The following is a 24,876-nucleotide window of genomic DNA, read 5'->3' on the forward strand; positions in this document are numbered from 1 at the left end:
TGGTTGGTCAAGGCCAAAGAGCGGTAGTAAGGAGTGTTACGTCCAGCTGGCAGCCAGTCACAAGTGGTGTTCCCCAGGGCTCAGTACTGGGGCCAGTCCTGTTTAATACCTTCACTGATGATCTGGACAAGGGGATTGAATGGACCTTCAGTAAGTGTGCAGACAACGCCAGGCTGGGTGGGACTGTTGATCTGCTGGGGGGCAGGAGGCTCTGCAGAGGGGTCTGGGCAGGCCGGACCGATGGGCTGAGGCCGGTTGTATGAGGTTCAACACGGCTCAGTGCCGGGTCCTGCACTTGGGACACAACAGCCCCCGGCAGGGCTACAGGCTGGGGCAGAGCGGCTGGAAATCTGCCGGGCAGAAAAGGCCCTGGGGGTGCTGGCTGATGGCCGGCTGAACACGAGCCAGCGGTGTGCCCAGGTGGCCAAGGTGGCCAAGAGCATCCTGGCCTGTATCTGAAACAGCGTGGCCAGCAGGACAAGGGCAGCGATCGTCCCCCTGTACTTGGTGCGGCTGAGGCTGCCCCTCGATCCTGTGTTCAGTTCTGGGCCCCTCACTGCAGGAGGGACGCAGAGGGGCTGGAGCGTGTCCAGAGACGGGCAGCGGAGCTGGTGATGGGTCTGGGGCACAAGTCTGATGAGGAGCGGCTGAGGGAACTGGGGTTGTTTAGCCTGGAGAAAAGGAGGGGGGACCTTACTGCTCTCCACAGCTCCCTGACAGGAGGCTGTAGGCAGGTGGGGTCAGTCTCTTCTCCCAGAAAATAAGCAACAAGACAAGAGGAAACAGCCTTGAAGAAGTTGCACCAGGGGTGGGTTAGATTGGGTATTAGGAAAAATGTCTTCACTGAAAGGGTGGTGAAGCATTGGAACAGGCTGCCCAGGGAGGTGGTGGAATCAGCATCCCTGGAGGTGTTTAAAAAATGTGTGAATGTGGTGCTTGGGGACATGGTTTAGTGAAGAATTTGGCAGTCCTGGGTTAATGGTTGGACTGGATGATCTCAGAGGCCTTTTCCAACCTGAATGATTCTATGAGGAGGTTTCTGTGGAAATCTTATTTTGATTAGCTTAACTTAAACTAGGGACTTGCTAGCTCCGTGTGTATATGTTTCCTTCACACTGCAGGGCTATCCTAAATCAGTGAGAGCGGCTGTCCAATTGTAAACTATGTATTTAAACTTTTAAAAACTCTGTTACAAAGTTTTAGGAAAAAACCCCAAACCTTTGAAGTTTCATTGTTTCCATCCTGGAGTGGGAGGTGGGACATGTGGTTTTTTGCCTTAAATTGACCTTAGATCACTCAGTGTAAACAAGTCAGCTCCTCTCCTTAGTACGCTACAGGTAATACTCATTTTCACTTCTCTAGCACAGAGCTAGAAGTATTTGGATTGATCTCACTAAATCTGGATCTTAAAAAAAATGTTATTAACATTTTATTAAAAGGTTAGTGCTGTTAAAAGATTTTTTTGTACCAAGGCCAATTTTGGAGGCAGTTCTTAGACTCAGCAGTGTCAAATAACATTTGGTTTCAGTTGTTTCCTAACCAGCCTTATTATTATTTTATCTCTTTCTTTTTTTCTGTTCCAAATAAATTAGATACTGTAGCAACACTATCTGTTTTTAATTAAAAAAATGATTCATGAATGTCATCTCTTGGAGCTTAAAAGGACAGAAATTGTGATCTCTATTCTGTGCATGACTAATACTGAAATAGTTCATATTTCCTTTTTTTAACAGGGGAAACAAGTGCAATTTTGAGGACCTATTCCATAACCCAGGAGAAGTGAAATTACAGATCAAATGTGGTCGATGCCAGTTTATTGCACAGTCTTTTGGTGAAATGAAGTTTCACTTATTGTGCTCTCATGGAGAAGAGATCCAGGGAAGAGTAAAGGAAGGAGTTTTGCAAGGAAATAGAGGAGCTAAGGGGGAACTAGTCAAACATACAACCCACTTCTGGAAACAGCGCAATGAGAGAAGACATTTAGCAAAATGCAGTGCCCATGAGGAGGAGTTTTATACTTTTCCAAAACTGAAAAGACAGATACACTTTCACCATCAAAATAATGTTGATACATTATATAAAAGCGAACTGACTCAGTCAGGAAGTGGTGAAGCAGACAAGGAGGTGCAAAATGTAGGTTTTGATACACCAAGCAAAAAAATAGAGGTTTGGTCTAAAGCGGGCTATAACTGCATTTTATGCAAACAGTTTTTTGGAAGGAAAGAGGATCTTTTTAATCATTGGCAGAGTCGTCATAACTGTGAAGACCCTTCCACTTTATGGACAATTTTTAGTTTGTTAACAAAACAAGGAATTATTAAACTTTCTAATAATGGTGACTGTTGAAGCTGAATTCTACAGTGCTATGAAAAACATCAACTACCTTACCAAATTGTTTATGGTTTTTTGCTGTGTTGCTAAACTAACTCAAGAGATGTATCACTTCAGAGGCGGGGTTTTTTGTTGGGTTTGTTGGGGTTTTCTTTAGTTAGCTAACCTTTATTTTGTAAAGTAGAAAATGTATTTATCCACTATCATTCCAGATGGGTAAATGCAAGCCAGTTATGAAACATTGTACTTAAAATTCATGCTTAAGGAATTTAGCAGCAGCAAATACTCAGTACTAATGGTTCACATCAAGGAAAAAGATTTTTAAGTTAACTTATACTATACACACAGAAATAAAGTAGTTTATGTGGAGTAATCTCAATCTTGAATGAAATGACAAACCAGACTGGAAGTGTAATTTAAGTCCCAACAGTGCTTTGAGATTTTATGGTAAATACGTACTTCCGTGCAGTTCTCTGAATCATTTGAATGTGCATACATGCAGCCAGCACTCTAGAGCTTTGTAATCTATAATCTAAGAGTTTTTAATCCTTGTTTTCTTGATTTCAGTGTCTTCATCCATGTTCATTACTGTCAGGTTTGTTCTTGGCAGGTCTTTCAGGTGTTACATTCTGTTCTGGTAAGAGCAAGGATCTTTGGATTTTTAAAGTGAAAAATCTACATGTATTTTTTTGCCTGTAGCTCTTTGGGTTGAAGATGAGTTAATAGCCACCCATAAAGATGGAAACCTCAAAGCTTGACTGCTTTACGAAAAAGAAGTAAGTTTGTTTTAAAAATAGTAATGACTTGGTTACTTCTGGGAAGTTTGTCGTTCTGCAATAGACTGCGTGTTTCACAGTGAACTTTTAGCATATTCCTTGTACCTCCTGTGACAGCAGCACTACTGCTGCCAACACCATTAGCGCTCTGCCTTTCACACTCTGGGTATATGGCTTTTGTACCTCTGCAGTTGACCCAGTCTGTGGCTTTAAAGGGAAATTGTTCCTTCACTTCTAAGTCTGTGGTGCAGGTAATGAAGCTTTTTCACTTGTGTTGCCAAATTTACTGTACTAGTGGAATTCTGTGCAGCACTTTAACATTCCAATGTCAGAAGCCAGTAACAGTTACTTTCCCAGGATGCAAAGCTGTAGCAGTCTGTAGTGAAGCAATAAGGAACAGTGCATTCTGCCCCCCCCCCCTGCTACAGAGCAGGCATGGTAAGTGACCATTTCGGCATGTCTACAGGGGGGCAAGTCAGTTCAGGCTGTAAGGAGATGGGATTCTGGAGCTCACTTTTGATGAAAAGGTCATTGAAACCATTGAATCTCGTTTGAAATTGGTGTTTAAACTGCTTTTACTTAAAGCCTTATGTACCTCTGAATTGTTTTGGGAGCAATAATGGAGGCAGTATAAGAAATCACTGTATCACAGTGCAACAGATGCCAGAGCACCTCAGAGGGCAAACTGACAAATACACCAGGACTGTCTCTACAGTGCTACTCTGTTCATTTATTCTTGTAGTCAAACTGTAATTGAAGGGTTGCAATGATGAAAGAGTCATTCCTAAAATGTCCTGGGTCGCCCCGCACTGTTTTGCAATAATTGTGGTCATGAGAACATGCAAAGGGATCTAAAAATGTTGTGTTTTCCGAGTGGGATTCCAAAGGCTGTAGCAATATTTTGTGTATGTGTTCTGTTTTAAAACAGTAAAGGCAATTTTGATGAGCTAACAGTTTTGAATGTAGTATTTTGTGGTATGGTGCTTTGCCCTGGAGTTGAACTATAAGACTGGAGCCAAGAAAAATAAAAGACAAAAGGAAAATGCTTATGGGACTGTACAGGTGCTTGGTAAGGTGGAAGAATCCCTGTGGATTTCCAAAACTTCCTTCCTACTGTCTGTTGTTATAAATACATATTTGTGGTTGTTTCTTTTGTTCCATATGTTACTTTTGTATGCTGAACTACTTTAAAAATACTACTTGTTCTTATTCTTGACAGACACACCCATCTTTTAATGCTTACAATATATTCATATTTATTTGCAAGGGATAGATGGAGGAGTATGGCATATTTGGAAAGGAATAGCTAATTTTAAAGTCAGTGTTTCATATCAAACTGAGACTGTATTTAACCTAGTAGAGTGTGTTTGCATTTTGAGGCATTTTTTCCCTCAAACTTAATCCTTTAACTTTCAAAATCAAACAACTTGGTGTTTTCTCTGAAACAGAAACATGAGAACAATTCCTCCTTCACGTAGTTATAATACGTCAAAGGGAAGTTCATTCCCAGCATAAAGAATGCATTTGAAGAGTTGGGCAAAAAGCATTTAAAAGGTTTAAACGATCTAGTTCATTATTTAAATTGGCCATTAAATCACCTTTCTTGAAAAATCACCCATCCCTTGGTCTAGTTTAGTATGTGCTGAAATGAATGCAGCTCTAAGACAGAGTCCCTCCTGTTCAGGAGCAGAACCAATGATGGCAGAGTTGTCTTACAAAAATATTTTCAAAAAGTATTTGTTAAAAATGGTGGTGCATCAGAGCCAGTGGTGTAGATATGTCGTTTGGTGGTGATTATCAGGCAAGAAGAGTCACTCCCTTTCATTTCCTGCAGGAGGAGGAGAAGGTACAGTGATGGTGGGAGGAAGGAGGTTTGGGATAAGGAGCGGGTTGCATGCTATTTCAAATGGAAATTTTCGTGTACAGTCTTCATGGTATTGTTATGCTTCTCTCCCTTTCTCTAGTCCAGGCCAAATGGGTAAAGGGGTCTCAGCTTTCAGCAACTTAAAACCTGAAAACATGTTTTAAAGCAGGGTTCGAAGCCACTTCTCAGTGTCCTCATAAATGTTTAAAATTAGAAGCCTTTTTTTCTGAGCCTGAAAGCATTCTTATGTTTCAGGCTATTACGATTATGGTAGATTGTGAAAGGTTGGGATTTTTGAAAATAGCTTTGCATTAAATACAGATGTGTCCTTTGTTTAAAATGTGTTTGTTTTGCATTTGTGTTCATTTTGATAACATTTTGAGGTATAAAGTGAGCCTTATTTACAGCAACGTTAAATAGTGCTCCATGTTTGCTGTTCAGCAGAAGGGTTGTTATGAATACAGTTTGCTGTTTACCTTGAAGCTGGACAAGTTAACATCTGATTTTGCACATAAATTATATTTTTAAGTTGTTAAAACTAATGTTATTGGTTTTGTAGCTGTAGGTTTTTTTCCCCTCTGATTTTTCATTAAATCTTTGTTTCAGCTTCACTGTTCAACTTTAAAGCTGTTCCTCACATGGAAAGTTGTTCCTTCATCATCACACCATAAATAATCAAAGCTGGAGGAGTTCCATTGCTTCTCTGGCTTGCAGAGTATTGCCCTTCTCCAGCTGCAGAGCTACAGTTTCCTATGGCTAACTTGACATAGTTGCTGGCAGTAAATGTTTTACTTCATTTATTTATTAGAATTTAGATGTCTGCTGTTTAGCTCCATCAGAGTTTCTGTCATACCTCATTAGATACTTATTTTATCTGCTATTCACTGAGCTCCTTAGAGAAAGTGTCGTAAGAGGGATGAACAGGTATTTAAGAGAGCAGATTTCAACCCTGACTTTGTGCAGATGATGCTGACGTTTGAGAATCACCAGCTTATCTGGGCTCAGCCGTGTAGCGTATTATATTTCTACAACACATCCACCTACATGTGCATCTATTTTGGAACGAAATGTATACTTCAAATTCAGCTGTCAGTTATTATTATCAAACCTGTACAATGTAGGTTTGTGATTATTATGCATAAAGATTAAAATGCTATTAACTGTAGTAGGTTTACTTGTCAAATTCCTTATAGCTGTGAAAAATGAAAATCTCTGTGTGCTGAGTGTGACACAGAAAAAATGTGGTCTCATGAAGAAAATTCTGATGGCTTAAAGGTTGTCCTCATTTCAGTGTGTGCTTTTGTAGCTGATCTGTCACATTGTAGGATTTTCTCCACGTTTTATTAAATTGCCGTAATTTTTCTTGGTTAGGAATACTGAAGAAGACCTGAGCCTGCAAGCAAGTTTTAGGAAAAAATGTGTTTACTTCCTTTCTCTGTACAGGCAGACATGTCCATGGAATCAAAATAGTCTTGGTGGCTTTACAAATACGTGCACAATGTGGGGCAACCTGCAAGCTTTGGGCTTCAGTGTATGACTTTGTGTGGCTGACTGTTCTGCGGTTCCAAAGTAGAAACTGCAAATTTGAGTGTAAAAATAATTTGGTTTTCAGACTTGAGTGAACTTCTAATACCGTATTGACAAACCTTCCAGAAATCCAAAAAAATGACAACAGCATACTTCTCTACTTGTGCTTTGTTTGACAATTTTATTGATGTAGTAGTACCAGTGGTGTTCTAAAATATGATAGATCTGGTGCTGTCGAGTACAAAGGAAGCTTTCTCCCTTCCATTTTTTTTGCCTTTTATTGACTTTTCCATGTAAGCATTAGAAGTGATGGAATGAATTATGATTTCTGCTGCTGAAAAATCCAGAAACATTATTCTGAAGTTATTTTGCAGGAACTTCCAATTTTAATCTAGAATAACAGATGAAATCAGTGAAAAGAAAATTTACTGGAAAGAGACACATAAGCAAACTGTCCCATATGTGGATTTCTCTGCACAATTATACCACTGTAGATGAAATTTCTGAATGATAGGTCTTCTACTGGTAGGTACTTCGTTCTTATCCAGTGTTATTTCAAGTGGCCAAGAGAAGTAAGTATTAAAAAATGTCCATACCTTCTCTTTGACTTGAATTTTGTTAAATATTTCTACTGTTGTGCCAGTCCAGATCATGGTCCAAACGATGTAGATAACTCAGACGCTTTCTAGAGGACTCACAGCATAATTCAGTGGAGGGAAGGCAAAGAAATATGTGAAGGAAATAGTAATAATAAAGGTTGGCATAACGTATTGAATGTAAAGTCAAGCTCCGGTATGACTAGCCTTTGATGGTCTGTATATGTGGAAGTGTCCTGGAGCCTTAGTCTGAACTTCTCGCTTCTACCCTCTGTGGTTACATGGTTCCAGAGTCTGCTCCCTGTTGAGGTATGTCAGGCTGGAGTACCCTCGGTCTCCTTGGGCACAAGCTCTTCCAAATGGTGTAGCTGACTTTGTAAATGTCCTTTTGGTGTCTCAACTACATGCTTGTAGTTCGGTGAGCCACATGCTGGCTGCTGAGACTAGCTGCTGCCAGACTTGAAATGTGGTTGCCTGGTTTTCTGAGGAAAGCCATCTTTTAGCTTTAGTCCATAAAAGTATAATCAAATGCTGCATCTGTGCTTAGCAAAATAGGAAAATGGCTCACTCTCTTTCCTGCAGATACAGCACTGATAAGTAGTAGGGAAGAAAGTTAACTCTTTCTACAAGAAAAAGCAGCTGCTAAATGTGATTTGGAGTCTTTATATCTAGCAGTTGTAAAAGACTAGAATGTCCCATTGCCTAGTTAGTCATAGAATAGAATCACAGAAATTCCATAAAACTGTCTTGATGCAGATGTGATGGTATAAAGCAGCAATTCAGAGATGCTGTGACTGAGGTACTTCTTTCTTTCCTCTTTCTTTTCCCTCTTTTTGCCTTTTTACTTTTGCTTTTTGTATTGCTCTTCCTAGCCACTCTGCCTTTTCAGCATACTCTGTGAGCTGTTCTGGCTGAATGCAGTTCATAAACGTGTAATTCAACAAAGTCAGCATTGTCTGGCATCTTTGCTACTAGCCAAAAGCCCGGGATGGAGTAGTTGTGAGTTCTGTTTTGCAGAATGTTTCAGAAAAACATTGGTTGCAGGGGACCCCAGAGGTCAGCTGGGCCAGTCCGAAGCAGGGCTTAGCACCAGCCTGGGAGCAGGACAGTGTTCGGCTTTTTGATAACCATTTCTGCTGCTGTTCCCACTGGTCCCTCAGCTGTGGTGGAGTTGTGAGCGTGAGCAAGGCGCCAGTGTGGTAGCTGATACTTGGAGCATTGTCACAAGTGAGTGTATGTCAGTTGTAAAGACAGCACAAAACTTGGGACAAAAAAAAAACCCTCCTAAACCCAAATAAAGTTAGAGTTTCAGCTGGAGATCCTTCAGTAGTGAGAACTTAACTTGGGCACAAAACCCTGTTGGTTTTGTTGTAGACCATGGCCAAGCCTCTTGTCCTCCTGCACAAAGCCGCTTACGCTCCCTTGACTGCTCTGCTTCTTCTGGGACTTCAGGCTCTTTGCCTTTCACATGCAGTGAATATACTACTTTTTTCTACAGTTGATTTAGGACAAAAGTAAAGCATTTTATTTCCTGTATACTAAGAAATTTTGTGCAGCTTCAAGTTTAATCTGACTTCTGAACATAACACCCGATCAAGGAGATCAGTATACCTTCCTGTTGCTAGAAGCAATAAATGACACGGTGAGGGAGGAAAGCATTAAATATCCCTGTGACCATACCTTTGCAGCAATGCAGTTGCTTTCCACTGGAAGTACAATTTCTTCATGTTTTTAGTTAAAAGCTTTTATTAATTTTAACTGAAGTAAATACGCTGCTGTACTTTGCTATTCAAATAAATGCTTTTTCAGCTCTGAGTCCTTGGAGTTTGAATCCTGTCCAGCCGTTTTCTGCTATCTGCCAATTCCTTGCTAAGTGCAAACTTGACACTCTTGCCAATAAATCCACCTTCATGCCATTTAAAGTCATCTGCCGTCTTTGCTCTAGAGCTAATCAAAGTTTGCGAGAAGACATTTTTTAAAGGGAACTGGCTCTACAATTCAGGCCATTTAAATTGTTTAAGTTAGTTGAAAGAAATTGCAGCAAACTATAGACAAGTGTTACAGACAGTTTGAAAGTTCTCTTACTCTCTTAAGTGAATAATTGGAGAGGAAATTTTCCAGGGGAGAATTCGTGGGTTTAAGCTGCTTTATGTGCTGCTTTCCTAATCCACTTTTTTAGACTCTCCTGAGCACAGTACAGCAGAGCCCAGCCGTGCTTTGTAAGTCAGTTGCAGCCTGTTAAACTCAAAGCAGCATTTTATTTTTACCTTGTGAGGCAGCTGGGTTGATAAATGGATGGGATACTGGCACTCTGGGAGACAGCTGCGATATCTGCACAGGGTAATAGTCTCCTGTCTTTAAAGAGCAATGTTTCCAGTGTCTTATACGTGCATGCACGATCACACGCAAAATTTTAAAAGGGTTAAGTCTGGAACATTTTTACGTTGCGTGTAGGTGTCACACTGTAGGGTGCATTCCAGTTATGTTTCTTTCATTAAAATTCAGTAACAGTGTCATTATTTATTGCTAATATATCTGTGGCTTATCTGAACCCTGAAATACACAGTAGCCACCTGAGTTCTTCCAGGAAACTGGATTAATTGTTGGAATTTCTTCTAAAAAACATGCTACTCCTGCTGGTTAACACCACATGTAGGGTTTAAACAATATTTCTGAGAGTGATTTATTGGTCCAGCAGAAAAGTCTGGTGCTAAACCTTTCCACTGGGATTTGCTTACATTAGGAAGCAATGCAGGTGGCAGTCTATTTCAACATAGAATAGATTTTTTCCCCTTCCTTTCTGATAAATGAAGTGCTTATGTAAGGTGAGAGATTGAAAAAAAATGAGAAGCCTGAAGCCCTTAGAGGATCTATCTGAAAGCTCCACACGTGGGCAGAGGAACGCAGGGTAAATCTGATGCAGTTTCTGTACCTGCTCGCCTCAAGCATGAAGGGAGCCTCCCGGCTGTGCCTCGGCTGTCCTGGGGATGCTACGCAACAAAAGCTCTGCACCGCAGCCAGGAGTTGGCATTTAGCAACATTTAGCGTCACGTATGGCATAAGAGGGTATTCTGATGCCAGACTCATTTTGTCCATCGCTAGATAATAAATCGTTCCCATACATCCGTGGTAGGCATCCTTTATTCTTTGAGCTTTTGTCTTGTGTTTTCATTTTGTCGATCTGGGTTTGAATTAGTGCTCAACAAACTGTCTGTTCTGAAGCTTTGTTGTATGCGAAACCGCTCCCTTTGGCTACCGTTAATACCTATCTTCTTTCTCCCAAATGATTCAATCATTGTCACTTAATGACAAACATTTGATAGTTTTTTTGCTGACAAGTATTCTATGTAAATCTCCTAACAGTGTCATATTCTTAAATGACTGTAGTGCTTGATTAAATTGGCCCTTCTAAAAGGGATCCAGGTTCACCAATAGTGTTTCCTGCAATGCGCTTCTCTAGAGAAAACCGAGATCTGACTTCTGTAGTCAGAACCAATTAGGCTCATCCTTTTTTCCCCCTTCTCTCTGCAGCGTTCAGATGAATCACATTTTTCAGGCACAGTTCAAGCAGCCTGTCAGGTCTCTGGGGCGCTCTGCCTCCTGGGCTCCGCATTCCCACTGTCAGCTGTGAAAAATAATTCCCCTTCTGCACTTGTGTCCAAGGCAAGTAAGATGATAAATCCACAAGTTAGATTTAAGGGGGGGGGGGGGGGGGGGGGAAGTACATTATTGTTTACTCAGCATTGAAGAAGGTTTTGTTCTAGGAGATATGGCTGCTGTGAGGCATGAGAAAGTGTCCTGGGCTTTAAAGCTTCCTAGCTCATGAAGTTATTAGGATTCGTTCTCGCTTAAAGGAAAATTTAGGGGTTTGTTAGTAAAAATATTTTTAGAGTACCTAAAATGTGGCAGTGGTTTTAAAAAACTTCAGGCTGGAAGAAATTAAAAAGAGAACGAACTGTAAACACAGCTTAATGAAGCCTTGAGAAAAAATCAACAAAAAAATCCCCAACATGTGCAGGCTATCTAAATATAAGTAACTACTTTCAGGTAAAATTCATGATGGAGTGGACTTGCTGTTCAGCTGCTCTGATGTGAAACTGCAGTATTATTTAGAAGAACTTTCAAACCAGAAGAAAACATTAACTCTTTTAGCTTTGGAGGACTGAGAAGAGCAGCTCTCCCTGAGGTAGGAGAGAAGTGCTGGCACGAAGTTAGTCACTTGGAATCATTGCTCAGGTCTCTGCAGCATTTCTGTGCAATGTTCTTTTCTTTGCCATAATGCCATAGTAGGGCTTTGCTGTGGAGAATAGATGCGAGAACTTTAATTGCTGTGAAGTCTGTGAAGCAATTGAATCTTCAATTTACGGTGACAGAAGTCTCCAGTTAAAAAAAAATATAAATAAAAAAGAGCCATTGTAATGAAGCCTTAAGTCTCTTGTCAATCACCTTTTCACCTTTCAAGTTTCCTGCCCCTCGTTATATCACTGTTAGATTTAATACGCATCAGTATCAATTCAGCACAGCCTCGCAGCATCCTTGCTCTGTACAGGCAAACCCTGTCACTAGTCTAATAAACCTTTAAATGTATCCAAATCCTTCTCAAGGGTTTCAGACAACACAGCAAACTATGCTTTGCTCACTGTCAAATGGAAGTGATTAATTTATTTCTAAATGCCAAGCTTCTGAGAAATAAAGCGGCATAGTAAATGCAGCCACCTTCCTTCTTTAACTTGGTTTTAATAGCTTGCTGTACTAATGGCCAGAATTGTAATTGGGTGGGAGAACTTTGAGCTGCTCCGTATTTCAACCCGTGGAATATTAATATTATATATTGGAAACATTTTCGTAGACCACAAAAGGCTAATGTGTGTCAGGAGTGAGATTGATTCAGCAGGGGCCAAGGTTGCCATGCATCTCTGCTTGCCTGCTCCCAGGTAAGCCAAGCGCAGAGCCAGGAGTGCCAAGTCCTGGTCCTTGCAGTCCCCTGTCCCAGCCTCTGTGTTTCCCTTGTGACCGTAGCTGCTCAGACTCGATTTACACTGCTGTTGAGCCGGCGGTGGGTGGTGGGCAGGGGCCACGGTGCTGCCCCCAGGCAGAGGAGCCTCCAGGAGAAGCTGCCTACAGAGAGCTGCGCTGCAGCCGGTGCCGGTAGGTGACTAGAGCGGATCCTGCAAAGACTTCCTTTTGAGACATTTTGGGTATTTCTGTGGCAGTTAACGGTATTCTCATTGCAAGCCTCAGCAGGACCGATGCCCACGCTGTGGAAGCTGTGACCACCAGCCCCCTCTGGCATATGATGGTTGCCCATTAGCCAATGGCTGTGGCACTGGGCAACTATACATGAGCATACAGTGAAAAGGGAGAATTAATTTGAGCTGTGTGGGGCAGTGTACCTTATCTGTTCTCATTAATTCATGAGAAAATTTTGTGTAGCAAGAAAAATCCTGTTCCTTGTGCTGATTACAGTGAGCTGAACAACAAGACAAGAAATCCCAGTAGAAGAACCTTACCTGGGCTTCAGTGAATGTCCTCACTAGTAGGTTATTATCCTGCAACCATCAGTAATTATGGGATGAAGAGTGAAGTTCTGTCAAGAAGCCTAAACTGAGAGGAAAACCAAGGAGTAGTTTTAGTTACTTTTATATGAAGAAAGAGGTTAAATGCTGTATGCAATTACAATACAAGTTGGAATAAATTTGCTTGAATTCACCCAGCAAACTGAAGTTGGCAGAATGTACTGAACCAGGGCAATAAAACCTGGAGGGGAGTTGAAGAAATTCAGAAGTATTTCCAGAGCTGGGTATTTGTTAAGAACAAAGGTAAACAAAGATAACTGGAAAGGTATATAATTTTTTTGTGTCTGCCAAAGTCACTGGAAGGGATGAAAAGGAAAGAGTATTTGGTTCCTCATCTCAGGTTAAATTCACTGGGGAGCTTTTCTTCCCCTCCCGTTTGCTCTTTGCCACATGGTCACACCCCACGCGAAGGCTGCGCAGGTGCACAGTGCACAGGCTGCACTGGTGCCTGCTGCAGTGGGGTGAGGGGTGTGGGCTGCTTGGGCAGAAAGCAGAAAAAAAATCCTTGTTGCTGTTTTCTTTACCAAAATCTGTAAAAAATCTCAGTCTTTGCAAAGAGTAGCAGTACTTAATACTAAATAGAAAATACTGGTTGAAGAATGGATGGCCATGGATGGCCACAGAATGGTTTCTTTCTTGTAGACTTGAAAAGTACATTGTTTGCTTTAGATTTTTTTACCATATGCAGTTTTCCTACCTGTAGTATTGGTTATTGATTAATGTTTTATAGAAGGTCTGGGAGAAATAGTTAAGCAGGTCTGGAAGTATTTTTAGGGATTTCAAATAGAGAAAGACTGAAGTATGCTTTGAGAAATAGCCTTGAAAATGTAATAGCAGTTTGGTGTTCAGGTGTGCTGTGGCAAAGAGTGTTTTGTGTTGTCCGAGCTGTATCCCCCTCCTGTCTGTGTGCAGCACTCCTTTCCAGCAAAATCCCAGCAAATTCCAGCAAAATTCAACGTATAAGAAACTTTAAAAAAAATATTAGAAATGAACAAACAAAACACCATGTGTTTTTTTACTAGGTGGTAAAGCTGAGCGTCAAAGTTGGCTGAAGTGCACCCTTGGGCCTATAGTGGAATCCCTTGTCCTTTGGGGGTCGTATATCCACTGAAGGGGAGCAGTACAAGCACACCAAGCCTACCACTGTTATTTCAGTGTTTTCCATCGCTGCTGAGCTGCAGCTGTCCCAAGCATGGCATTACCACCGTCAGAGCTGTTTGCAGGCTCCTTTGGTGTCCAAATAAGAAAAACATGACTCGTTGCTGGGAACAGAATACTTTTTATCCCATATGAAATGTTTCGCTAGTGAAAGCTGGTGCAGGCTTTATGTTAAAATAATAACGTAAAGTTCAGTTTGCTGCACTTTGATACTTCAGCATTCAAAGCGCGTTGGTTAAGGAGCAGCGGCGGGGAGCACGCAGCCCTGTCCTTCACCCCTGAGCCCTGGGACACCAGTGCCAAAGGGGGAAAGGATTCTGAAGATGGTGGAAGGTTGGGAAGAGCAGCTCATTGCTTTCACTTCCCACCTGCAAGGATGGCTTACGGTCTCGGCCAGGCTTCAGAGATGGGTACAAGGGTTCACGTGGTTTTATTTCATTGTCTCTTGTTCTCCGCATTAGCTGTGGGTGTCCTGAGCTGGTGCATGAGGAGAGACCAGCTACCCCTGCAAACAGCCCCGGGGGCTCTCGCTGCCGGGGGGTGGGTGTGTGTGTGTGTGTGTGTGTGTGTGCAGGCAGTGGGGGGAAATGGGGCTGTTTCAGCACCTTGTAGAAGAAAGCCTGAGTGATTGTGGGTGAGGCTCAGAGCAAAAGGAATAAACTTCTCAGGTCATAAAGTTTGATCTCCTTCCTTACTGCCTCATTGCTCTGGTAGCTGGTAATCGTTGTGAGCTAATAGCCTTCCTCTTTCGCTGTCAAAGCCAAATAACAAGTCCCCATGTGAAAGCTACATTTCCACTTACGTGTCTCCAGGTGCATGATGTAGAGCTGGTGCAATCAAATTTAATCCGTTTCCAATATTCCAACCCAGAAAGTCAGCTAAGTCTCATACGTAGTGTTTCAGTGTTCCCATCACCCTTACAGTACCAACTAACTCTGCCAGATACACAGATTTCTTTAGGATTCTTCTACCTGTTTAATAAAGGTATTAAATAAAATAACTTGAAATGTTGAACCTTCCAAAACGGTGGTACCCATCTTTACCTGATGGCTGCCGTCTCAGCACAGCCCACAGCCGTCTTCTGCCCACCACAGAAGTACTTGGTTGAATCACCAGTTTCTATATGCACCTCCTCACTGAGGTGCCGGGAGCTTACACCCAGCACACCCCACCGGGCAAAGGGTCGGTTGTCTTCACTGAAGAATGGTATGAGATTAGGTTGAGGGTAGACGACTTCAGGAGGTGTGTATATACAGGTTTTTCATTATCTTTTGGCTTCATAAATGTTTCCAAATCGTAGTTCAATATTGAGGGCAGACTAAAGTGAGTACAGTTGTGGAGATTGCTCGGATTTCCCTCTATGTGATGTATTTTTGGCTCACATGTTTATGCTCCTTGGTAGATGTTTTGCAGCAGAGACAGGCTGGTCATTCCCAGTTTCTGTGCGACAGAATCTTTTTCAGGTGGGATATGGGCACTTCCAGTCTTACATTCCCATTCCCATTTAACTTCCTTTGCAGGATCTAACTGGGTTTGTCCACATCCCTACACCTCCTTACCTGTAAGAGTTCACTTTGCCTTGCCAAGCAGTTTTGTTTTCAGTAACTCATTCAGTGCTTACTCCTGCCTACCCTCTCTGAGGTGACAGGGCGAGGCATCTTCCTTACAAGCTTTTTCTCTTTGGGATGCTGGTTTTTAAATAGCATTTTTATGTTTATGGAGATAACATTATGTTATGTGGCTTGTGCCTCATAAGTTCTTCAGCTCAGCTGATGACATTAACCTGTTTCACTGATTTCTTAAAGCTTCACATTAGAAATTGAAAATCTGATTCAGATATTTGCAATTGCTTGTTTTTTTCCCCTTTTTACTTTAAAATAAATCAAGTCATTATGAAGTGGCATCGATGTCTTACCTAGACAGGCATCGGCTAAGACAATTTAGCTCAATTCCATAGTGGGTTTTGGCTTGTGGAGCAATACTCAGCCAGGCTCGGTGTCAGGTGGGTGCAGAGATCCCCACTGTGGGCAGGGAAACTGCAGAGCAGAAGGAAAACATTAAGTGTTTTGAAACAGTTGTGGGAGACTCTGCACGATTTATAGCCTTCAGGGGCCTGTGAGAGGTTTACAAGGCTGGAAGGTTTCTGGGGAGCACTTTTGTGTGGGCTTTTGCAGGTGGCTCCCCTACATCATACATCTCCATTTGCTGGAATTGCCTTATTGCTGGAACTGGTGCTGCTTTGGCTGGCTGCGCGGCCAGTCACGGCTGTCTGGGGAAATGGGCAGTTTTGCTGTTCTCAAGTCCTCTGCACCACCAGGAGGACAGGCAGGCTCCTGGCATGTGGCATCAGTATCAGTAATCGGTGAAGATCGATAGACTGTTTCAGAAAACAATTGTTTATAAAGTGCCTGTGCAAGGCCAGGAGAAAAATCTTTGTATGCAGGCCAGCCTTAACTGAACAAAATCTTTCCTCCAGGTGGTTTTATTTTTCAGTGAAACTTCTTGCAACAATACAGAAGATAGCAAGTGACGTGCTGCAAAAATCTGGTTTTATGTCTGTTCTCTTTGACTTTTCATCAGAGGCCTATTAGATGTTTTCTGATGATCAATTTTTATAATCCCTTTAAATAGCAACAATGTCATTTTAAGTGGTTTATTTAGTGTAACACACAAAGATTGTAATGAGCCAGAAACATCTCCAGGAACACTGGCCACGTCAGCGCCTCCTTTCCTGAAATTATCTTTCTAGTCATTCGGAGCCCACTAAAGTTATCGAGCACAGCTGGAAACAGATGTCCTTGCCAATATTTTGTATGCTTTTCATCCATTGACCACAAAGGCTTCATTTGCCCACCCACCCCAACTCTCTCTGTGACTCTCTGGGGAAGTAAGCGCAGGAATTTGCAGCTCCATTCTTGCAGTCCACAGGTGACTGCAGGGTTTCCTTCCGTGGGTGACCTGTGCAACGCAGGGGGAAATGCAGCCATGCAGGTACCTGGCTGGTGTTACCAATTCATGACAAATTAATTCTCGCAGACTGCCGCGTGTCTGTCTTGCAGGCTTTGGGTCAATGCTTTCTGTGAAAGTGAAGTCCATGGCTTCCCCACCCAGCCTGGCTTCACAGCAGCAGGTCCCAGTGCTGTGTCCCAGCCCATGCTGGACAAGTTGGGAAACTCCCACTCTTCTCCTGGAGGGTGGAGGTTACTCCGATTTTCCCAGGCTTGCCTCAGTGGCCACCCCTCCATCCCAGACATGTTGGCGTTCTGCTGCCTTTCTTGGCTGTATTTAACACTTTTTGGCTTAAATCCCGCTGCTTTTGGCTTTGGCTGGAAATGAAAATGATGGAGACAGAGGCCTCTGCCATGTGCTCATATGCTGGAGGCTGTGGGGCTTCCCAAATGCTTCCCAGGCCAGAGCATGTCCTATTGCATGTCCCACCTGCAAGGTGATGCTGCTGAGGCAAGCTCAAGCACTCGGCTTCCAAAAGCATCCCTGCTGGGGCTGAGAGTCATGAGTATTGACAGTATTTCACTGAAGCCTTTATTTACTCAACTGGTGCAAGTATCACCAAAAGATTATTGCAGAGGGGTGGATGAGGGATATTTAAAGTGGATTTCAGAACTAATACTGGAGCTGATAATTCAGTTTTAGGAATCACAAAATCGTGCAGTCAAAACTTGAACAAGGAGCTATTTGGTAGCATGCAGCATGATCTGCCCATCATATAAATGCATTATCCATCCTTGAAGCAGTTGCTCTACCTGTGTTTTAAGGAGTGTACCTGAATGTAGTTATTTCTCTCGGGCTTTGCTCTCCTGTAGGGTTAGCAGCTGGAGAGCATGCTTTCTGATCATATTTGGTCTTATTTTTAATTCATTTCCCCCACCTTAAAGTATTCATCAGCTGCTGTAACCTGTTGTTTCGGACAGCTGCCAGATCCTAGCTGATGGATTTTATTGATTTCTGACTCTGATCTTGAAAATCTTATTTCAAATTCATCACCTGCCAGGGCTGTGCTGGGAGCCTGAGCTGAACTGCAGCATATTAGGGGTGAGAGAGCTCTCTCGTGGGCTTTGTAGTGCCACCAGCTGCAAAGCCCCTCTGCACCCCGTGCTGTGGAGCAGCCCACCCTGATGCTCTGACAGATCTCAGAGAAAACCCTGACCCCTTCCCCTCCCGCAGCCCCGTGCATGGCTGTGCCCAACACCTCGGCATGCCAGCACCAGCAGCTCCGTGCCGCATCGCATCGCAGGGGAGAGGGGTCGGCAAGCTGTGCATGGCAGATGCCAGGCACAGGCTTGGTGGCCCCAGCTCGGCAGGTGGCAAGCCCCCCATCCCAGCCCACCTGCAGCCCCGCTCTCCTCACACACAAATTATGGTCCTGTCCTCTCCACTGCAACGGAAAGCCTGAAAACCCGAACCAGATGCAAGGTTTCACCTGAGTTTACAGACAGCCTGGAAGCAATAACTCTGGGAGGTATAAACTGCTCCTTTCATCATAATAAGATGTTAACGGGGGGAAAGCCCCACGGCTCCAGGCAGTCCTCTATTAACGCGGCTGCAGCAGCTGGGAAAGAATCGGTTTCCGCAAAGCCCACCCCCACGCATCCCCCCGTGCCCACGGCTAGGGTCTCCAATCCACACGGGGCTCCACACCCTGAGGCAGAGGGTGCCTGGTCATCCTCCCGATGGCTCAGGGTCCCCCAGGTCCTGAGGCCGCCGGTGAGGGCTGTGGGCAGCGGTGCACAGTGCTTCTCTGAGGGCTGAACAAAACATCTGTTTGCCATCACTTTGGGTTGTTTATAGCATCCTGATGCTCCTTTTGCAACATTTTGTTTGAAGGAGCCTGGTGATACTCCCATACAGAATTCAAGAGAAATGCAGCTTGCTGCTGGTTTAAGTATTTCAGCTAAGGTTGCCTGATAATTTGCGAAGTTCACAGAGCACGCTGCCCTCCAACGCAAGGCCGGACGCAAGGGCATGGTTCCCAGCTCTCGCACTGCTGGACGCAAGCCGAGCTGCTCTGCTCTCTCCCTTGCTTTCCATGGGAAGGGATGTCTGGGCAAGACCAAAACCAAACTGACCCTTCTTTGACTTGAAGTAAAAATTTACAACTTTGGAAGCGGGGCTGCAGTTTCTCGACGTGCAACATGGGATTAGAGAAGCAAAACCAGCCAGTGCACCCCTCTGCAGTGCTCTGTACCTGTTTGCTTTTCCATCGTGGCAAGCCCACACATGCAGCACATGGCTCTGGCAGCACCGAGGTGAGGAGGGAGAGAGGTGACGTGTTCTGCTGGGCAACCTTATCTGCTCTGGTTGCACTGGATTTTCAGCTAAGGGTGACTGTGAAGGATAATTACCATCATGTGTTACCTGAGATTACAGGGTTGCTTTCCAACTAATGACACTAGGAGAACCAAGCAGTTGTTAATATTTAATCAGACTCTTGGCTTAACAATTGGATAAATGAGGTGTGTAATTACACAATTATAGAAGACATTTCAGATAGGAACTGTGCTGTTATTAATAGCGAAGGTGAAAGCTGGTGAACATACACCGCTCAGTCCCATCAAGCAAGTAGTTAAAAAAAATCTCCAGCATGAGAGTCTAACAGCATGTCCTATGAGATGGTAAACAAAGGTTTCAGCTGCTTTTGAGATAAAAACTTCCTGCTTGGCCAACAGGTTTCAATGCAAGAAAAATACCAGACCAGATGTTTTGTTGATGTGGCAAGCTGTAATCAGGGGTAACTGGGGAACATTTAAATACGTACACAGAGTACACCACGTGTTTATGGCCGTGCTTTATGTATCATTTCTCAGCAGTCAGGCAATTATTTTCCCTAGGTAATTCATTTTAAATTTTATAGGAAACAGAGATGTACCTTTAATTCAGTGTAGTACTTACCTGCCCAGTGGAACTTTTCTTTAAAATAAATGTTTGTTGTGTAGCACATGCAAGGTGTGTTTGATCGCAAAGTACCATTCAGAATGAAAGTGGAGATGCTGTCTATAATAATTTCATTAGTCTGTTCTTTTAATCTTGTGCTTTATCTCAGCTCCTGAAAAACATTTTATTTTCTCAAGTGAGCTTGATTTGAAAAGATTGCAATAGTTGCAGTTCTTCAGTGCTCCACTACAGTGAGCACTAACTGTAATTCTCTCAAGAGTCAATTAGTGGGATACTGGAAAGTTAACATAAAAATCAAAGAACTTATTGACCAGCATGATTGCAGGTTAGTGATACGAATCTGAATAATGTGTGACATTAAGTCTTAAAAATACTTTGCACAATGCAATGAGGCAGCATCCAGGTGTTAATGTGGTTTCTCAAATGGGAGGTTGACGTTTATTGGCAGATGCTGTGGGCAATAGTGTTCTGATCCCCTCCTCTTCCCAACTAGCATTCCTGAAAAATCTGCAGTGATCCAGATCTGGATGCACAGACATTGTTGAATTTCTCAATGTCTGGCTCTCACTGTGACTAGATACCACCACCTCTGGAGTATGCTTTGAGATCAGGGGAAGAAATGTCCTGTCAAAGTCACATTAATGTTTTCTTCTAGAGATATTTAGTAAGAAATCATGTAATCAGAGAAATGGCTTGTATGCTTGCTGCTTAGATGGTTGCTGGTTCTGTGCCGGTGGCTGAGTTGCACCATGAGCTGTCAGGTCCTCCTGGCATGTGCTTGTGCATCGGTTCCTCTTTAACAATTTGTACTTGGTGTTGAGCTCATGCTGTGAAACGAGCAGAACCCTTCTCTTACAGTGATGCAGAGCCAACAGAGATAACTACGAAAATAAGCTCTTAGCCCCAGCGAGGTTAAGATTTACCTGTATGACATGTTGCCATAGAATTATAAAGGAGGTATAAAGCAATGCACAACCAGAATAATTTCCTATTGCATGTTACCTGGTGTTCCAGCTCAGTGCAACCTGGTTTTCATCCTCTTTCTTCGTTGCCTCACCTTGAATCCACCAATCCTGTCTTACCCAAACTGGTCCCACAGAAATAATTTTCCTCTATTCTGACTTTGTCGTGCACCTTCCTAAGTCTGCACCTCTGCAGCCCTCAGCCTCACTTCTGAGTTCTGTATAGCCGCGGCCTTCCAACCTCCTTGGCAGACCTCTCTTGCTTGTGTGCGATACCCACCTCCTTATGCTTCCCCTCCCTTCTGGTATTTTCATTATGTTGCCACCAAGAACATCTTTGATGAATAAAGAGACTTGCAGCTCTCTTTCCTTTTCAAGACATGATTTCTCTGATCTTCTGTCCCCATGGGCTACCTCCAGATTCCTGGATGAATTATAGTTTAGACACTCAGGAACTTTGGAGCTGTACTGTTTGAATATTGCCCAAACAAGCTAAAATATATTGAACCTGTTTGGTTAAAACACAGATTTCCTTTTCTGCTGAGAACCCAGCCTCATGGTGACTCCACCCATGAATTGTCCAGGCTGTACATTCCCCGAGTAAGGACCACCTATAGCACTTGGCTGTGGAACACTTCATGTCTCTACACCCCTGTATGAACAGATTTGGGATAATGAAATAAGCAGCGCACAAGGCTTCTGGCTCCCACCCCACAGACGCACGCTAGCCTGCCCTCTGAGGGGCAAGCACCCAAGTGGTGAAATCTCTTTTGGCCATTTCAATACACAGTTCTTCAGTGAGCATCAGAAAGACCGGTGCTGGCTGGTGGGTTTGTGGTGGGATGAAGAGAGAGCTGCCTACAAGGTCCTGCCTGCTGGGAGCATGGGCACCATGACACATACTCTCCTGTAATGGGGTCCAGCCCCTCTCAATGCACTACTTTAAGAGATGGTTTCATTGCCTCTAAAGCTTTTTTTTTTTTCATCACATCCCGTCAGTCAATAAATGATCTGTGCCCAGTGCTACTCCAGCAGTCATGATACAAGTCCCTGCTATTGGCTTTTGGGGGAAGTCCAAGACTGACAGAGGGACTTTTCCAGCTAAGGCAAGAGAGATTTATTTGTAAATTAACATTTGTGGCACCTTGAAAACAGAAAATGCTGTGTATGTACTTACATATTTTTCTAACATGAAAGTGGCTTGCATTCAAACCTTCTGAAGCCCTAATGACTTGGCCTGTGAATTCCTGATCTACTTTATTTACAAAATTAAAAATAAAACAGGAAGATATTGAGTCCTGGCATCTGAAGAAGACTCCTCTTCTCCCACATGTCAAGGTATTCCCTTTTGTACCTCTTGGAGATTTTAAGGACTGCAGAGTCAGTGCCCATAAGGTACTTAGAGCATGAATGCATAAAACCTTTATTTAATTAAATTGTTGTAATATGTAGGATGTTTCAAGGATGCCACTTTGTGGATTTCTGCAGATTGGGCACGTTGATAATTTATGTGCTGTCTGGCTTCACATGTTGCACTGGGTTATTTACTCTTGTTCTCAACTAGAACATGGACCATGGCAGCCTTTTGCCTCCATGCACTGCTGCGGTGAGACAGGATGCTTTGCAAAGGCAGCACACGCTGACAAATGCTTTCTCATGAATGTTTGAAGTGGTGCCACACATAGATACCCACGGACAAGCAATTCTCAAAGAAAGACAAGTCAGTGTTATGGAGCTTGGGCATAAATTTAGCTTTTTGCCAAGCTGATACCTCCATTTCCCTAGTTGTGATTTGCAAAGGCAGCTCTCGTGGGTTTCATAAAATCAGTTTGCTTCCGTCTTTTTCTTTGAAGAAAGGCACTGTCACCCAGACCTCACAGAGCTCTCAGCTGGATGCGCATGTTGGCTGCCCTGTTTGATCCCCACTGAGCTAAACGTGTTTGTTTACATTTAACCTTCTCTGAAGGGAGAGTGCATCCAGCAACGAATCATCAATCCGTTCCAGGCCAGGGGGATCCTTCCATGGGCTTATCCCACAGCTCCCAGAGGTGGTATTCAGGGCACTTTATAACAACTTAGAGACACCAGCTATTCCTCTATGTGATAACTCCTAGGGGAAAAAAAAATAGAGGTTGCACAGAGTATGTCTAAACTTCAGGGCACATCTTACCTTTTAACGGAACTCTAAATAGCAAAAGTATCTGCTGATGTGGGTGACGCTGGTCAATGGAGAGTAATCAAACGGCTTACTCAGCTTGCTTTGAAGTTTGAATAAAGAAGGGTTTCTTTTGGTGCTTCAAATTCTGGTCAGGGCAGGGGCATGTTAAGTCAAATGCAGTCAATTAGGTGCAGAGAAGCAGAATGGCTGGGGAAGCCCAGGGAGAGGGAAAATGAGCTTGTATTTTGGCAGGGAGGTGACCGCAAGCCTGAACTCACTTCAGCATAAAGAGACAAGTGAAATAAAGCAGTATTGGGTCCTGCAGGACCCACTCATCTTTTATCTGTAGATTTTAATTTCTATTTGTAAAAGAATAGATGGATGTTATGTGACATTTTTCTAATGCTCCAGCTGTGGAAAACAAACCACATCTGGCACATAAAATAACAGTGAAATTATCTGAAAGCTGTAATGTTCTTAAAAGGAGCTAGAAGTACATGTTCAAATAACTTGATGGAAAAAAATAGATCCAATTTGTGAGATGATAATACGTAAATTTAAAGGGAGGGAAAAATTAAGCCAAGAGAAACATTGCACTTCAGAGATTTCAGATAAAGAAGTTCCTTTCCACCAAACTTCTCTGGGCTTGCAAGGCATAAATTACACTAACAGCATTTAAAAACAGGAATGCAAAAATCAAAGAGCAAAATTAAAAGCTCTGTTCATGTTCCAGCCGTGCAACAAGTGTGTGGCAGATGTTGGAGGCCTATGGTTAAGAAATCCCCTGGTCTGGATGCACAATTTCCAGCATGTCCTGCCAGCACGTCCTGCCAGCACGCATCTGAAGGTGGGTTGTAGCAAACATACTGTCAGCTTTGTAAAATACACAGTCCGTGCGAAGAGGAAATACTGCAAATCTGGCAGTGACACTTTCCCTTGTGTTTCTCTAACAAAGCTGCTATTTCATAGTGTTCTGAATGAGGAGCCACTGGTGCCCGAGAGCTGTCACACTCCATCTCGGTGAAGACCTACCTCCTTTCCCAGTTCCTCTTGCGCTGGTGCAGAGGTTCCCAGTGAAGCACAAGGTAACTCGCCTCATCTTAAAACGGAGCAGTTCACCTTAACTGCAGCCGACGTTGGGTTCAGAGGATGTATCCTGCTTTCGTGGTCCATTATACCCTATCTGGGTGAAAAGACCTATGCTGCCAAAGGCAGAAAGGAGTAATAAAAGTAAAAATAGCATATTGAAACACTTTAGCTGAGGGAAATTGTCAAAAGACTATTGATTTGTTTCTTTGTTTTTATGTTGAAGGTGATTTCTAAAGCTACAGTTTGGTAATGTTCTTAAAATATGTCAGACTTTACACATTAAGTGGTAGAAAAATACCATGCCTCCTACGCTCACAGCAGTGGGAGAAGCATGTTGTGATGACTATATAAAGCCCTTTCTGCAACTGAGTTGTTCTTAATTTAAATATATTTATCTAGCAAACAATAATAAAACATCAGTCAATACCACACACAGATCCCAGATGAATGCAAGACTGAATGCAAATTAAAGGCTTTGCTGACAGCCTAAACAAGAGGGTTTTTCATGCAGGTCTGCAGGCTTAATGTTAAGGCTCGGGTTCTCATTTAAACAAACTCCCCTTTACATCACCTCTGCAGTTGCAGTGGACCTTACTGTGGGAGTAAATTACACGCCCGCTTAATCTGAGAGGGTTTAGATTAAATGTGAAGTGTCATCCTGGGGGTGGAGGGGATGGGCTGGCTGGGGAGAGGGAGGTGACAGGGTGAGATGCTGCATACGAGCTCGAGCTCGACATCCAATCAGATTAACTACTTCTGCTCTGTGTACATTTTATTCCTCAGAATAGCTCTGAGTCTTGAGCTGAATCCTGCGATGGGAAATGCTGGTTGTCCACACCTTCTCCCTCCCATTACTGAAAAGATTAAGAGAAAGTATGTTCACATCCACGTTTCCAATACATTTATTAGTATGAAAAGTATAAAGTTTT

General features: G+C 43.0%; 1 protein-coding gene across 11 annotated transcripts in view; it reads left to right on the forward strand.

Annotated features, from left to right (window-relative positions):
• Positions 1-6,136, forward strand: part of ZNF438 (zinc finger protein 438) — a 59,730-nt gene extending 53,594 nt beyond the window's left edge. For all 11 annotated transcript variants that reach the window (XM_080384369.1, XM_080384370.1, XM_080384371.1 and 8 more), the window contains one exon: positions 1,734-6,136. In XM_080384369.1, coding sequence (XP_080240495.1) covers positions 1,734-2,346 — 613 coding nt within the window. In that variant the 3' untranslated portion in view covers positions 2,347-6,136. The remainder of the gene's footprint in view (positions 1-1,733) is intronic.
• The last annotated feature ends 18,740 nt before the right edge of the window (positions 6,137-24,876 follow it).

The sequence above is a fragment of the Falco punctatus genome (genome assembly GCF_963210335.1).
Source record: "Falco punctatus genome assembly, chromosome: 4".
Lineage (NCBI taxonomy): Eukaryota > Metazoa > Chordata > Aves > Falconiformes > Falconidae > Falco > Falco punctatus.